Below are 16,365 nucleotides of genomic sequence, written 5' to 3' on the forward strand. Positions count from 1 at the left end.
AAACCTTCTAGTTATATTTTGAGGACAAATTTAGTTGGAAATATACAAAAAATGAAGGAAGAAAGGAGAGTAGAAAGGGGAAAAGGGATAGAAAAGACATGGACTCTTGACCATATGTATATTTACCATCAAGAAGTGAAGTAAATAAGTATTACAAATATATATGTGTATTTCCATATTTATGTATATGCATATTATCACATGTGCATATATATCTCTATATATAGATATATATGTTGTTTAGCTACTAAGTTATGTCTGACCCTTTGCAATCCCATGGTCTGTAGCCTGCCAGGTTCCTCTGTTCATGGGATTTTCCAGGCAAGAATACTGGAGTAGGTTGCCATTTCCTTCTTCAAGGGATCTTCCGACTCAGGGATCAAATCTGAGTGTCCTGCCTTGCAGGTGGATTCTTTATCACTGCATCACCTTTGAAGCTCATGTGTATAAATATGTATGTGTGTAAACTGATATCACAATAAAAATTTTAAAATTTCATCAATTTTTATCAAAATTGATAGAAAACAAGATATATTATTTCAGTAAATGCCAAGCCTTTTGGACTTTCTATTAAAATATATTCAGGATAAATTCCAGTAACTTTAGCCTCTGATAATGCATATCTTCAATTTATATATGTTGCCTTTTATCAGAACAGAGTGAAAAGGCATTAGAAATAAAATAATGCAGGAGCATTCGAGGAAAAACCTTATTGAAGAGAAAATCATAGTCTGGTTTTTGGGTAGGTGGAACTGTGGTGTTGGAGAAGACTCTTGAGAGTCCCTTGGACTGCAAGGAGATCCAACCAGTCCATTCTGAAGGAGATCAGCCCTGGGATTTCTTTGGAACAAATGATGCTGAAGCTGAAACTCCAGTACTTTGGCCATCTCATGCGAAGAGTTGACTCATTGGAAAAGACTCTGATGCTGGGAGGGATTGGGGGTAAAGGAGGAGAAGGGGAAGACAGAGGATGAGATGGCTGGATGGCATCACTGACTCAATGGACGTGAGTCTGAGTGTACTCCAGGAGTTGGTGATGGACAGGGAGGCCTGGCATGCTGTGATTCATGGGGTCTCGAAGAGTCGGACACGACGGAGCGACTGAACTGAACTGAAAGTGAGGATAATCAAAAGGGGCTGGCCTTTATGGGCTAAGTCACTTCAGTGGTGTCCAACTCTTTGAGACCCTAGGACTATAGCCCACCAGGCTTCTCTGTCCATGGGATTCTCCAGGCAAGAATACCAGAGTGAGTTGCCATGCCCTCCTCCAGGGGATCTTGCCATGCCCTCCAACCCAGGGATCAAAACCATGTCTCCTGCATCTCTTTCATTGGCAGGCAGATTTTTTACCACTGCCGCCACCTGGGAAGCCCCAAGCCAAGTTTACATACCTTAATTTGATAACATGAGATTTGATAAACCGACCCTCTCCAGAATGTTGAAATATCCTAGACATCTGAATAGAAAAAAATTTAAAGTGTTAATCCTAAGAAAGTGTTACTCCTCATCTTATCTAGAGACTTATGGAAAAGGTAAGGATGCCAGTTTATTCCCAGACTTGTGAACTGGCTATCTGCAGTGGTAAGACCTCAACCAACTTCTAATCCTTGTAAAACTGAACAATCTTATCATAATAGTTTGATTCTGCTCTAAAATGATGCAACAGAGTTGTGTACGTTGTAGAGTTGTGTTGAGGATTAAAAGAAACAATGTATACCACATGTCACACATTGCCTGATATACTAAACACTATTCATAATGTTCATTTTGATTGTCAAATAATTTAAACTATTGGCGCTATTTTTCAAGGCAGCGTTTCTCACTTTCAAGAAAACCTACCATATATTTGTCTCATTCTCCAATATGGCATTCTAGTCTACTATTGATATCAATTTGCTCATTTCTCACATGAATATACCTTATGAGAGCATTTGGCATAATATGTATCAACATCTGTCATGTGACTCTGACACCCTCACACACAATCATCTCTTTGGCAGGTCTATATTTCATCACATTTCATACTGTCAGCATTTTATTACTTGGCTTTTCTAGTCTGAACCTTTGAAGGATTTTGGATATTCTGTGAAATTATCTCCTAAAGGTACCTGATTCCCGAGGTACCCTGCCTTCCAGTATTGAGGCACTGCCTGAAAAGATTAAAAAAAAACCACCAGAGTGAAAGTCAAAATTCAGAAATTGCAGGTCCATGTAAGTTTACGTAGGGCCCAGTTCCATGGTAAATCACACCCCCCTTGGGAAGAGGGAATATTGGTTCCCTTACCCAATAGATTCTTCCTTTTCCTTGATTCCTCTAAATTAATAACAGTGCTCAGTAGATTTTACCTTGTTAAATATTCAATCTCCCTCTCTTCCTTCCATCCCACTGCTGTGGTCTAAAATCAGCTCCTTCGAAACTTGTGTTCAGGTTTTTGCAGTGGTCCTCTCACTGGCACCTTTACGTGGTTCAACTCTGTCTTTCCTCCCCTACTTGTTACCCAGCATGCCAGCAGCCAGGATGATATCCCTAAAGCACAAGTCTGAGTATATTACACTCCTGCTTGAAACCCAGCATCTCTTAGTATGAGCTCCACAATCTTAACCCTTCATGGGTCTTGTTGTTATTGCTGTTTAGTCACTCAATTGTATCTGACTCTTTGAGAGCCCATGGACTGCAGCATGCCAGACTTCTCTGTTCTTCATTATCTCCCAGAGTTTACTCAGACTCATGTCCATTGAGTGGGTGATACCATCCAACCATCTCATCCTCTGTCGTCCCCTTCACCTTCTGCCTTCAATCTTTCCCAGTTATCAGGGTCTTCTCTAATGAGTCAGTTCTTCACATCAGGTGGCCAAAGTATTGGAGCTTCAGCTTCAGCATCAGTCCTTCCAATTAATATTCAGGGTTAATTTTCTTTAGGATTGACTGGCTTGATCTCCTTGCAGTCCAAGGGACTCTCAAGAGTCTTCTCCAGCACTACAGTTCAAAAGTATCAATTCTTTGGCCCTCAGCCATCTTTATGGTCCAACTCTTACATCTGTATATAATTACTGGAAAAACCATAGCTTTGATTATATGGACTTTTGTGAGCAAAGTGATGTCTCTGCTTTTCAATACAGTGTCTAGGTTTGTTATAGCTTTTCTTCCAAGGAGCAAGCAAATTCTAGTTTTACGGATGCAGTCACCATCCACAGTGCTTTTTGGGGCCCAAGAAAACAAAGACTGTCACTGTTTCCATTTTTTTCTCCATCTGATTGCCAGAAAGTTATGGGACTGCATGCCATGATCTTACTTTTTTGAATGTTGAATTTTAAGCCAGCTTTCTAATTACCCTCTTTTATCCTCATCAAGAAATTCTTTAGTTCTTCTTTGCATGCTGCCATTAGAGTGGTATCATCTGCATATCACAGGCCTTTTAAAATCCTACCCCTATTATCTTCTCTATTACCTGTTCTTTCCTAATCTCACTGGCCTGGTTCACACCTTTACAATTTTGCACATTCATTTCCCTCTTCCTTCAGTATACTTTTTTTTTTCAGGTATGTTTCTTCAATGACAATTATGGTGTTCTCCGGTGACAACTAACTTGTCTTTGACTTGCCTTCCTCAAACAAAATTAAATTCTCCTTTTCATGGCAAATAGATGGAGAAACAGTGGAAACAGTGGCAGACTTTATTTATTTATTTTTTTGGCTCCCAAATCACTGCAGATGGTGACTGCAGCCATGAAATTAAAAGACGCTTACTCCTTAGAAGGAAAGTTATGAGCAACCTAGACTGCATATTAAAAAGCAGAGATATTACTTTGCCAACAAAGGCCCATCTAGTCAAGGCTACAGTTTTTCCAGTAGTCATGTATGGATGTGAGAGTTGGACTATAAGGAAAGCTGAGTGCTGAAGAATTGATGCTTTTGAACTGTGGTGTTGGAGAAGGCTCTTGAGAGTCCCTTGGACTGCAAGAAGATTCAACCAGTTCATCCTAAAAGAGATCAGTCCTGAATGTTCATTTGAAAGACTGATGTTGAAGCTGAAACTCCAATACTTTGGCCACCTCATGCGAAGAGTTGACTCATTGGAAAAGACCCTGATGCTGGGAAAGATTGAGGGCAGGAGGAGAAGGGGATGACAGAGGATGAGATGGTTGGATGGCATCATCGACTCAATGGGCATGAGTTTGGGTAAACTCTGGGAGTTGGTGATGGACAGGGAGGCCTGGCATTGCTGCAGTCCATGGGGTTGCAAAGAGTTGGACATGACGGAGTGAACTGAACTGAACTGAAGCCACCCCAGCATCTTGCACATGATTCTATTGTAGCAATTATCACACTGGTTTACAATTGTCTTTCCCACTCTGGACTGTATGTTCAGTGTTTGACACAATGCCTGGTCCACAGTAAATGCTCAATGTATGTTTGATGGATTCAATAAATTAATGAATAAATGAGAAAATGAATGAAAGATCCAGAATACCATAAAGGAGATAAAATAATAACATGGTTGTTTTTGCTTTATCTGAAAATCATGTTGCCAAGGGTAAGTAGAACTCTATGGGAATCTAAAAGCAAGGCAGAAGCCAGGAGACCCCAGTAGTGACCCCCACCCCCTTCATAAGTGGTCATTCCAGGGGTTTGGGACAGTTCTGATTTATGTCACTTATGATTCACTAATCTTTTCAGAACACATTTCATTTTCAGTTCTCAAGGAACAAGGAGAAAATGTGATGTTAAGATCTCTGCATGTGTGTAGGCATGCTCACATGTCTGACTCTTTTGTGATCTTATGGATCATAGCCTTTGCTCGTCTGTCCATGGACTTCCCCAGGCAAGAATACTGGAGTAAGTAGCCATTCCCTTCTTCAGAGGATCTTCTCAACCCAGGGATCAAACCCACATCTCCTGTATCCTGCTTTGGCAGGCAGATTCTTTACCACTGAGTCATCTGGGAAACCCTTAAGATCTTTAGCACTTTAATATAAATGGCTTCTGAAATTCTGAACTGTGTACATAATGGCACTGTAGGAAAGGATGAGGATTCTGTCATATCAGAGAGTAAGAAATTACTAAGAATCTATTTGAACTAAATTGTTATATTAATAAGATCATGGTCCCTTGAGGAGTCAACCTCTATTTAAAAAATGAGTAGCTTCTGGTATAGTACACTATTCGTGTAACCACTAATAATAGCTTACATGTATTAAGTCCATACTACGTGGTAGGCATTGGACCAACTCCTTAGTCAACTTCATACAGCCTTGAGGAGAGTATTTTCTTTATTCTCATCAGTCCCATTTTATAGGTGAAAAAACTGAAGCTCAAGACACTTAATTGTCTAAATTGGCATTAGAAGTGGTTGTTCTGCCATGTGAACCCAGGATATCTGGCTCAACATCTTGTATTCTTAAGCTTTAAGTGACATTGACAACCCTGAGTTACTTATATGCCTGATGACAGATTTTCAGGTTGGTGGGGGTAGAGGTTTGGGGGCAGGAAGCCCTTAAAGAAGTCCTCAAAGCAACTTTATTTCCTGAATCTAAACCTAATAAAAGATAATCTCCTAGGAATTTGCTTTTTTTCTGCTTCTAGTTTAATAGGGCTATGGGAACCACTTTTTTTTTGAACACCTAATCATTGTTGTAACCAATTTCTGAAGAAGTTAAATCTATGTTTATATTTATCTACTGGAAGCTCAATATATATATAAGTAAATGTTATATTTAGTCCAAATTACAAAAAATTAATTGTATCCTTCTTTTTTTTAATGGTCTAAACTTAAGAATGGTTTGGCTTGGAAACTAACAGAGATCATTCTGTTGTCTTTGAGATTGCATCCAAGTACTGCATTTCAGACTCTTTTGTTGACTATGATGGCTACTCCATTTCTTCTAAGGGATTCTTGCCCACAGTAGTATATATGATGGTCATCTAAGTTAAATTCACCCATTCTAGTCCATTTTAGTTCCCTGATTCCTAAAATGTCGACGTTCACTCTGGCCATCTCCTGTTTGACCACTTCCAATGTGCTTTGATTCATGGACCTAACATTTCAGGTTCCTATGCAAGATAGCTCTTTATAGCATCACACCTCACATTCATCACAAGTCACATCCACAACTGAATGATTTCTGTTCATTTCCAAGGCAAACCACATAATATCAGGGTAATCTAAGTCTATGCCCAGACCAATAATGCTGCAGAAGCTGAAGTTGAACAGTTCTATGAAGACCTACAAGACCTTTTAGAACTAATACCCAAAAAAGATATCATTTTCATTATAGGGGACTGGAATGCAAAAGTGGGAAGTCAAGAAACACCTGGAGTAACAGACAAATTTGGCCTTGGAGTACAAAATGAAGCAGATCAAAGGCTAACAGAGTTTTGCCAAGAGAACACACTGGTCATAGCAAACACCCTCTTCCAAGAACACAAGAGAAGACCCTACACATGGACATCACCAGATGGTCAATACTGAAATCAAACTGATTATATTCTTTGCAGTCAAAGATGTAGAAGCTCTATACAGTCAGCAAAAACACCAGGAGATGACCTTGGCTCAGATCATGAACTCCTTATTTCCAAATTCAGACTTTAATTGAAGAAAGTAGGGAAAACCACTAGACCATTCAGGTATGACCTAAATCAAATCCATTACAGTTATACAATGGAAATGGGAAATAGATTTAAGGGACTAGATCTGATTGACAGAGTACCTGGTGAACTATGGATGGAGGTTCGTGACATTGTACAGGAGACAGGGATCAAGACCATCCCCAAGAAAAAGAAATGAAAAAAGCAAAATGGCTCTCTGAAGAGGCCTTACAAAAAGCTGTGAAAAGAAGAGAAGCAAAAAACAAAGGAGAAAAGGAAAGATATACCCATTTGAATTCAGAGTTCCAAAGAATAGCAAGAAGAGATAAGAAAGCCTTCCTCAGTGATCAATGCAAAGAAATAGAGGAAAGCAATAGAATGGGAAAGACTAGAGATCTCTTCAAGAAAATTAGAGATACCAAGGGAGCATTTCATGCAAAGATGGGCACAATAAAGGATAGAAATGGTATGGACCTAACAGAAGCAGAAGATATTAAGAAAAGGTGGAAAGAATACACAGAAGAACTGTGCAAAAAAGATATTCATGACCCAGATAATCACAATGGTGTGATCACTCACCTAGAGCCAGACATCCTGGGATGTGAAGTTAAATGGGCCTTAGGAGACATCACTATGAAAAAAGCTAGTGGAGGCAATGGAATTCTTGTTGAGCTAGTTCAAGTCCTAAAAGATGACGCACTGAAAGTGCTGTACTCAATATGCCAGCAAATTTGGAAAACTCAGCAGTGGTCACAAGACTGGAAAGGTCAGTGTGCATTCCAATCCCAAAGAAAGGCAATGCCAAAGAACGTTCAAACTACTACACAATTGCACTCATCTCACACACTAATTAAGTAATGCTCAAAATTCTCCAAGCCAGGATTCAACAATATGTAAACTGTGAACTTTCAGATGTTCAGGCTGGTTTCAGAAAAGGCAGAGGAACCAGAGATAAAATTGCCAACATCTGCTGGATCATTGAAAAAGCAAAGGAGTTCCAGAAAAACATCTATTTCTGCTTTATTGACTATACCAAAGCCTTTGACTGTGTGGATCACAATAAACTGTGGAAAGTTCTGAAAGAGATGGGAATACCCTACCACATGGCCTGCCTCTTGAGAAATCTGTATGCAGGTCAGGAAGCAACAGTTAGAACTGGACATGGAACAACAGACTGGTTCCAAATAGGAAAAGGAGTACATCAAGGCTGTATATTGTCACCCTGCCTATTTAACTTATATGCAGAATACATCATGAGAAACGCTGGACTGGAAGAAGCACAAGCTGGAAGCAAGATTGCTGGGAAACATATCAATAACCTCAGATATGCAGATGACACCACCCTTATGGCAGAAAGTGAAGAAGAACTAAAGAGCCTCTTGATGAAAGTGAAAGAGGAGAGTGCAAAAGTTGGCTTAAAGCTCAACATTTAGAAAACTAAGATCATGGCATCTGGTCCCATCACTTCATGGGAAATAGATGAGGAAACAGTGGAAATAGTGTCTGACTTTGTTTTGGGGGACTCCAAAATCACTGCAGATAGTGATTGAAACCATGGAATTAAAAGATGCTTATTCCTTGGAGGTTAAAGCGTCTGCCTGCAATGCAGGAGATCTGGGTTCGATCTCTGGGTTGGGAAGATCCCCTGGAGAAGGAAATGGCAACCCACTTCAGTATTTTTGCCTGGAGAATCCCGTGGACAGAGGAGCCTGGTGGGCTACAGTCCACGGGGTCGCAGAGTCGGACATGACTTAGTGACTTCACTTTACTTTACTTTACTCCTTGGAAGGAAAGTTATGACCAACCTAGACTGCGTATTAAAAAGCAGAGACATTACTTTGCCAACAAAGGTCCGTCTAGTCAAGGCTACAGTTTTTCTTGTAGTCACGTATAGATGTGAGAGTTGGACTATAAAGAAAGATGAGTGCCAAAGAATTGATGCTTTTGAACTGTGGTGTTGGAGAAGACTCTTGAGAGTCCCTTGGACTGAAAGGAGATCCAACCAGTCCATCCTAAAAGAGGTCAGTTCTGAGTGTTCATTGGAAGGACTGATGTTGAAACTGAAACTCAAATACTTTGGCCACCTGATACGAAGAGCTGACTCATTGGAAAAGACCCTGATCCTCGGAAAGATTGAAGGCAGGAAGGAGAAGGGTGTGACAGAGGATGAGATGGTTGGATGTCATCACCGACTCAATGGGCATGAGTTTGGGTAAACTCTGGGAGTTGGCGATGGACAGGGAGGCTTGTCGAGCTGCAGTCTATTTGGTCGCAGAGTAGACACTACTGAGGGACTGAACTGGACTGAACTGAAACCTAAGAATAGATTACTAGAGGGTACTCCATTTTAAACAAGATAATGACTAAGCCCATTTGTTGCGGTTCAGTCACTAAGTCATATCCAACTCTTTGCTACCCCATGGAGTGCAGTAGCCCAGGCTGCCCTCTCCTTTATTGTCTTCAGCAGATTGCTCAAATTCATGTCCATTGAGTTGATGATGTTATCCCACCATCTCATCCTCTGTTGCCCCCTTCTCCTCCTGCCCTTAATCTAGTAAAATGAAAATAAAACATTTTCCTTAAAATCAGACACAAACTGTTGTCCTTGATGTGACTCCAGGATCAAAATTAAAATAGCATAATTGAAAAAATATGTATGACTCTGACTAAAAGTACACCCAGTAACTAAAAGTTACTGTCTTTGGCAAGCTTGAGCTTGTGTCTTCCCTCTGGCTGGGAACTACATGCAGATTAGGTCTTTATGGAAGATTAGTAGTTACTGGTGAGAACTAGGAAATCCCTTTCTGGGTCCACCCATGAAAGTAATCAGACAAGTTCTGCAGATACCCTGCTTCTTTCAGGGGAAAAGCTACCAGCAGAGGACAAACATAAACACACACACACACACACACCCCAACCAAACAAAAAAACACTCCCCTCCCAAACCACACTAGACTGCTTTCCTCTCCAAGGAAGCTTTCTGCTAGCTCAAAGAGATGTTTACTTCCTCTGAACCCCTAAAATACTGATTGTTTGAGTCACATATTTGACTATTATATTTTGCAGTGTGGCAGCTCTAGTATTATCATTTCAATCTTATAAACTCTTATATGTCATATTATTTGCTACATAAATTTTCTTTTTCTATTATTGTCCATGTCTAAACTTCCACATATAAACAATATTATACACTCCAAATAAGGAAGTAACTGTACTATGTAGACCTTGGCATTTTTCATTAGCTTGCACAAAGGAGGTACACAATAACATTTTCATAAATTCATTGATTCTCCAGCTATGGTTAATCTTAATCAGTGTTACGAAGAAAAAAAAATGCTGGCTTTTGCAGTGCTTCAAGACTCTTGCATTATATCCCATTGTTTCCTTTTTTTTCTCTTTATTTGTTCATTCAGAACAATTGGCTAGAGTATCCTATATTTCAGATACTGTGACAATACTGGATAAAGAGTAGGAACAAAAAGCTGTGGTCCCTGGGCTCATAGAATAGAGAGATAGCCAGTAATAAATAAATAGTTAAATACAAAGGCAGGAATTTGCTGGTGGTCCAGAGGTTAGAACACACTCTCACTGCTGAGGGCTTATGTTCAATCCTCACCAGAGAATTAAAATGCCACAAGCTGTGGAGTGGCCCCCCCAAAAGGTAACTAAAACAGTAAGGTAATACAGGATAATGGTTGAGGGTCTATAATTACTTCCAGAAAGGTAACATGATACATGAAGGATACATGAAGGATCAGAAGGATCAGAAGAAGTAAGCAACAGAAAGAGTAGGATCAGGGGGCAGTTCCAGATAGAAGGAAAAAAATGTGTAGGTAATCTCAAAGAATTGATGCTTTTGAACTGTGGTGTTGGAGAAGACTTTTGAGAATCCATCAAGGAGATCCAACCAGTCTATCCTAGAGGAAATCAGTCCTGAATATTCATTGGAAGGACTGATGTTGAAGCTGAAACTCCAATACTTTGGCCATCTGATATGAAGAACTGACTCATTTGAAAAGACCTTGATGCTGGGAATGACTGAAGGCAGGAGGAAGGGCATGACAGAGGATGAGATGGTTGGATGACATCACTGACTCAATGGACATGAGTTTGAGTAAGTTCTGGGAGTTGGTAATGAACAGGGAAGCCTGGCATACTGCAGTCCATGGGATCACAAAGAGTCAAACATGACTGAGTGACTGAACTGAACTGAATCTCAAAGAAGACCATTATGGTCAGAGAATAGTAAGCAAGGAGGAGAATGTAAGAGTTGGAGGAATAGTCAGAACCTCTGGTTGCTAGATGCCAGCAGCTTTCCTCCTCCCAGTGTGACAACAAAAAGATGTCTCCAAGATTGCAAAATATCTTTAGGGAAACATAAGTGCCCATAATTGGAAATCACTGGACCAGACTGTGGATCAAGGCAACTCAACCATAAAGGGAGTCTCTCTGCTCTAAAAGCCCCAGGAGAGACTCAGCACTTGGAAATACCACATGTGAAAAAGAAGACAGAGTTAAAAGAGGTTATAAAAGCTTGTCACATTTGTATACACTGGTAAAAACCAGTTTTAAAGAAAGAATGCACTTTGATACAAAAAACCTCGAATAGCCAAAGCGATCTTGAGAAAGAAGAATGGAACTGGAGGAATCAACCTACCTGATTTCAGGCTCTACTACAAAGCCACAGTTATCAAGACAGTATGGTACTGGCACAAAGACAGAAATATAGATCAATGGAACAAAATAGAAAGCCCAGAGATAAATCCACACACATATGGACACCTTATCTTTGACAAAGGAGGCAAGAATATACAATGGATTAAAGACAATCTCTTTAACAAGTGGTGCTGGGAAATCTGGTCAACCACTTGTAAAAGAATGAAACTAGAACACTTTCTAACACCATACACAAAAATAAACTCAAAATGGATTAAAGATCTAAACGTGAGACCAGAAACTCTAAAACTCCTAGAGGAGAACATAGGCAAAACACTCTCTGACATACATCACAGCAGGATCCTCTATGACCCACCTCCCAGAATATTGGAAATAAAAGCAAAAATAAACAAATGGGACCTAATTAACTTTAAAAGCTTCTGCACATCAAAGGAAACTATTAGCAAGGTGAAAAGACAGCCTTCAGAATGGGAGAAAATAATAGCAAATGAAGCAACTGACAAACAACTAATCTCGAGAATATACAAGCAATTCCTACAGCTCAACTCCAGAAAAATAAATGACCCAATCAAAAAATGGGCCAAAGAACTAAATAGACATTTCTCCAAAGAAGACATACAGATGGCTAACAAACACATGAAAAGATGCTCAACAGCACTCATTATCAGAGAAATGCAAATCAAAACCACTATGAGGTACTATTTCACGCCAGTCAGAATGGCTGCGATCCAAAAGTCTACAAGTAATAAATGCTGGAGAGGGTGTGGCAAAAAGGGAACCCTCTTACACTGTTGGTGGAATGCAAACTAGTACAGCCACTATGGAGAACAGTGTGGAGATTCCTTAAAAACTGGAAATAGACCTGCCTTATGATCCAGCAATCCCACTGCTGGGCATACACACTGAGGAAACCAGAAGGGAAAGAGACACGTGTACCCCAATGTTCATCGCAGCACTGTTTATAATAGCCAGGACATGGAAGCAACCTAGATGTCCATCAGCAGATGAATGGATAAGAAAGCAGTGGTACATATACACAATGGAGTATTACTCAGCCATTAAAAAGAATACATTTGAATCAGTTCTAATGAGGTGGATGAAACTGGAGCCTATTATACAGAGTGAAGTAAGCCAGAAAGAAAAACACCAATACAGTATACTAACACATATATATGGAATTTAGAAAGATGGTAACAATAACCCTGTGTACGAGACAGCAAAAGAGACACTGATGTATAGAACAGTCTTATGGACTCTGTGGGAGAGGGAGAGGGTGGGAAGATTTGGGAGAATGGCATTGAAACATGTAAAATATCATGTATGAAACAAGTTGCCAGTCCAGGTTCAATGCACGATACTGGATGCTTGGGGCTGGTGCACTGGGACGACCCAGAGGGATGGAATGGGGAGGGAGGAGGGAGGAGGGTTCAGGATGGGGAACACATGTATACCTGTGGCGGATTCATTTTGATGCTTGGCAAAACTAATACAATTATGTAAAATTTAAAAATAAAATAAAATTAAAAAAAAAAAAAGAATGCACTTTGAAAAGATATCCATTAACAGTGACCAAAAACAAACAAACCCCATATACACAAAAAACCAAACAACAACAAAACAGTCATCTAGGATTAAATTTAACTAAGATATACCAGACATTTAAGAAAATTATTTTAAAGCTCTATTGAAATACAGCAAATAAGTATAAATAAATGGTGTCAATTATTTCTCTAGATTTCTAGATTTGGAGCACACTAATCAAAACCCCAATATGAGGGGATGTGAGTGTGTGTGTGTGTGTGTTTACAGGTATGTGAAATAAAAAGGACAATAAAAACTACAGTATACCTGAAGGAGATGATGATAAATCCAGGTATATGGGTTGAATGTTGGCCTCCTAAAGATATATTTGACTGTGGGAACATGTAAATGTGCCCTGACTTGGCAAAGAGTCATTGCAGATGTAATTAAGGATATCAAGATGAGACCACTGTGTAGACATCATCCAGGAACACTTTGAATCCAATGATAAGTATTCTTATCAGAGTAGAGAAACAAAGAAACCCAGAGAAGGCCAGGTGAAAATGGAGACAGAAATCAAGTTCATGTAGTCACATGACAAGAAATGCCTGAGGCTACCAGAAGTTGGAAGAGGCAAAGAGAAACTCTTCTCTAGAGACTTCCAAGGCTGCTGACATCTGGATTTTAAGATTTCTGGTCTCCATAGCTGTGAGGGAATAAATTTCTGTTGTTTCAAGTCTTTAGTTTTTTGTAATTTGCTACAGCAGTCCTAGGAAATTAATACAACATGTATCAACACATTGTCAAACTGTAGAGGTTAAAGTGTCATGGTACTGACCCAATGAAAAACAAGCTGATGGATGGAACAGATTAGAGATCCCAGCAACATTCCATATCATATATGGAAACTGGAATTGTGGTGGAAATGACATGGCAGATCAACCAGGAAAGGACTGACTATTCAATCAGTGGTGCTAAAACAATTGTTTGTTCACACAGGGGGAAAGAACAAAATTAAATCCCTAAATCAACCATACTACCACTGCTATTAGTCATGCAATAGCTGAGACAGGGAAGCAAACTAGATGTTCATTGATGAATAAATGAATAAAGAAGAAGTGGCATATACATGCAATGGTATATTATTCAGACATAAACAAGAATGAAATCTTGCCATTTTTGACAATTTACTGACGGACCTTGAAGACTTTATGCTAAATGAAGTAGGTCAGACAGAGAAAGATAAATACCATATGATCTCACTGATATAGAATCTAAACAAACAAGCAAAAAACACAAATTCATATCTAGAGAACAGATTGGTGGTTGCCAGGAGTGAGAGATGAGAGTTAGGTAAAATGAGCTGAGGTGGTCAAAAGGTTCAAACTTCCAGTTATAAAATAAATAAGTTATTTGGGATATAATGTATAACGTGGTGACTATATCTACTAAGACTTCATTGTATATTTGAAAGTTGCTAAGAGAGTAAATCTTAAAAGTTCTCATCATAAGAAGAAAAATTACTACTACCTGTGGTGTTGCAAGTTAACTATACTTATGGTGGTGGTCCTTCTCAATTTATACAAATATCAACAATTATGTTGTACATCTGAAACTAACATAATGTTATATATCAATTATATTTCAATTAAAAATTAAAAATCTAAATAAAGCCACCTACCAATAAAATTAAAAAAGAACTGTGGCAACAAAACTGTAAAAACACTGTCCTATTTAAATGCAAAACTCTATTTAAATAGGTACGAAAAATAAACCAGTGTTTGTTTTCAACATTTAGAATGGAACTACATATAATTGGGCTATATAAGAATAAATAGCCAAATAAAATGCAAATGCTTTCCTATGTTGTTAACAATTAAGAGAAAGGAGAGTACAATTAAGAGTGGGAGTGCTAAAGTCCTCCTCCTTTAATTAAGTGAGAGTCTGTTTGACATATGGTAATGTATATGTTTCAATGCTATTCTCTCAAATCATCCCACCCTGTCTGTCCTTCTCCCACTGTGTCCAAAAGTCTGTTCTTTATGTCTGTGTCTCCTTTGCTGCCCTGAACGTAGGATCATTGGTACTATCTTTATAGATTCCATATATATGAGTTAATATATGATATTTGTCTTTCTATTTCTGACTTACTTCCCTAAGTATAATAGGCTTTAGGTTCATCCACTACATTAGAACTGACTCAAATGTGCTCCTTTTTATAGCTGGGTAATATTCCATGATGTATATGTACTACAAGTTCCTTATCCATTCATCTGCCAGAGGGATGGGGTAGGTGGGGAGTTTTGAGGGGGATTCAGGATGGGGGGTCACATGTATGCCAATGGTGGATTCATGTTGATGTATGGCAGAAGCCATCACAATATTGTAATGTAATTATCTTCTAATTTAAATAAATAAGGAAATAAAAAAGAAAGATAGTGTCTATAGCTAATCATAAAAACCATACTAATTAAGTCCCCTTTCTATAGACCCCTTACTTCCTTAGAATAACTCTCATGACTTTAAATTATACTCTAGTCTAATGCTGTGGGTTTTGCTAAAGAAATCTATAGTCTCCAAAGACATGTTTTTTATTAAACAAAAATAGACTCTTTTATTTGACTTTCTGCTATAACAGGCAAGGATTTTGCTTGCCTGATATACTTTAAAAAATTAGAAATGCCTTGATAATTGCCTAGGTTTTCAAGGAAAGCCAAAATAATTGAGGGACATAACTAAATTTGAGGTTCATAAGAATCATAGGCACACAGTCTTGTATGTGACCCTTTATGTGTTTCAAAAGCAAAATCACAAAATGATGAGGCAAAGCATCACAATCCTATATTCTTAGGTTGAAAGAAAAGTTTAAGGAAAATGAACCAAGAAAGAAAATTAAGAGTTTATAAACTGATCTTTTTTTTTAAACAGAGAAATTTAAATTTAAACATAACTTAAACTGAGAATACCTGTTTCAACCAACAATTTCCTCAGATGTTAATTAGTTGCCTACTCTAATCTACATATGTTTAATGGCATATGACATTACTCTAAATATTTTACATACATTAAGTTATTTAATCTTCACAACCATATGACCTAGTATATTATCCTCATTTTATAGAAGAAGAAACTGAGCCATGGAGCAATTATGTTCCTATAACAATCACATTCAATGTCAGGCAGAGAAACATTCATAAACTTTCAAAATTTCTATTGGGCTTACCATTCTCTCAATCTGATGACTCCTTTCTATAAACTGTTTTGAGGTTCTTATTCCATAACATTCTCTATATTTTATATTTGTAGCTTTAAAAGAAGCAAGATAGTAGAATGACTTATCATCTGAAAGGCAAAAATAAACAAAAGATCCATGCTTAGACATGATCAATTGCTTGTCCCCTTCCCCTAGGAAATAGATTTACAATAACACAGCTTATTTCTTCTTAGCATTATACAATTAGTCATAGTCATTTTTAAAAATATTGCATCCAGCTAAAATAGAGTGTACTTCCAGAACACCCATTTATAGTGTGTATGCATATAAAATTTTTCACACAATTAGATACACAACATATACAACAA

General features: G+C 38.4%; 1 protein-coding gene across 1 annotated transcript in view; it reads right to left on the bottom strand.

The window, feature by feature from the left end:
- Positions 1-16,365, bottom strand: part of LOC129657093 (transmembrane protease serine 11F-like) — a 61,381-nt gene that overhangs the window by 20,696 nt on the left and 24,320 nt on the right. Inside the window, exons 3-4 of the mRNA XM_055587409.1 lie at positions 16,007-16,125; positions 1,392-1,456 (exon numbers count right to left, since the gene is read on the bottom strand). Of these exons, the coding sequence (XP_055443384.1) occupies positions 1,392-1,456; positions 16,007-16,125 (184 nt within the window). The remainder of the gene's footprint in view (positions 1-1,391; positions 1,457-16,006; positions 16,126-16,365) is intronic.

Source organism: Bubalus kerabau, chromosome 7, assembly GCF_029407905.1.
Source record: "Bubalus kerabau isolate K-KA32 ecotype Philippines breed swamp buffalo chromosome 7, PCC_UOA_SB_1v2, whole genome shotgun sequence".
Taxonomy (NCBI): domain Eukaryota; kingdom Metazoa; phylum Chordata; class Mammalia; order Artiodactyla; family Bovidae; genus Bubalus; species Bubalus kerabau.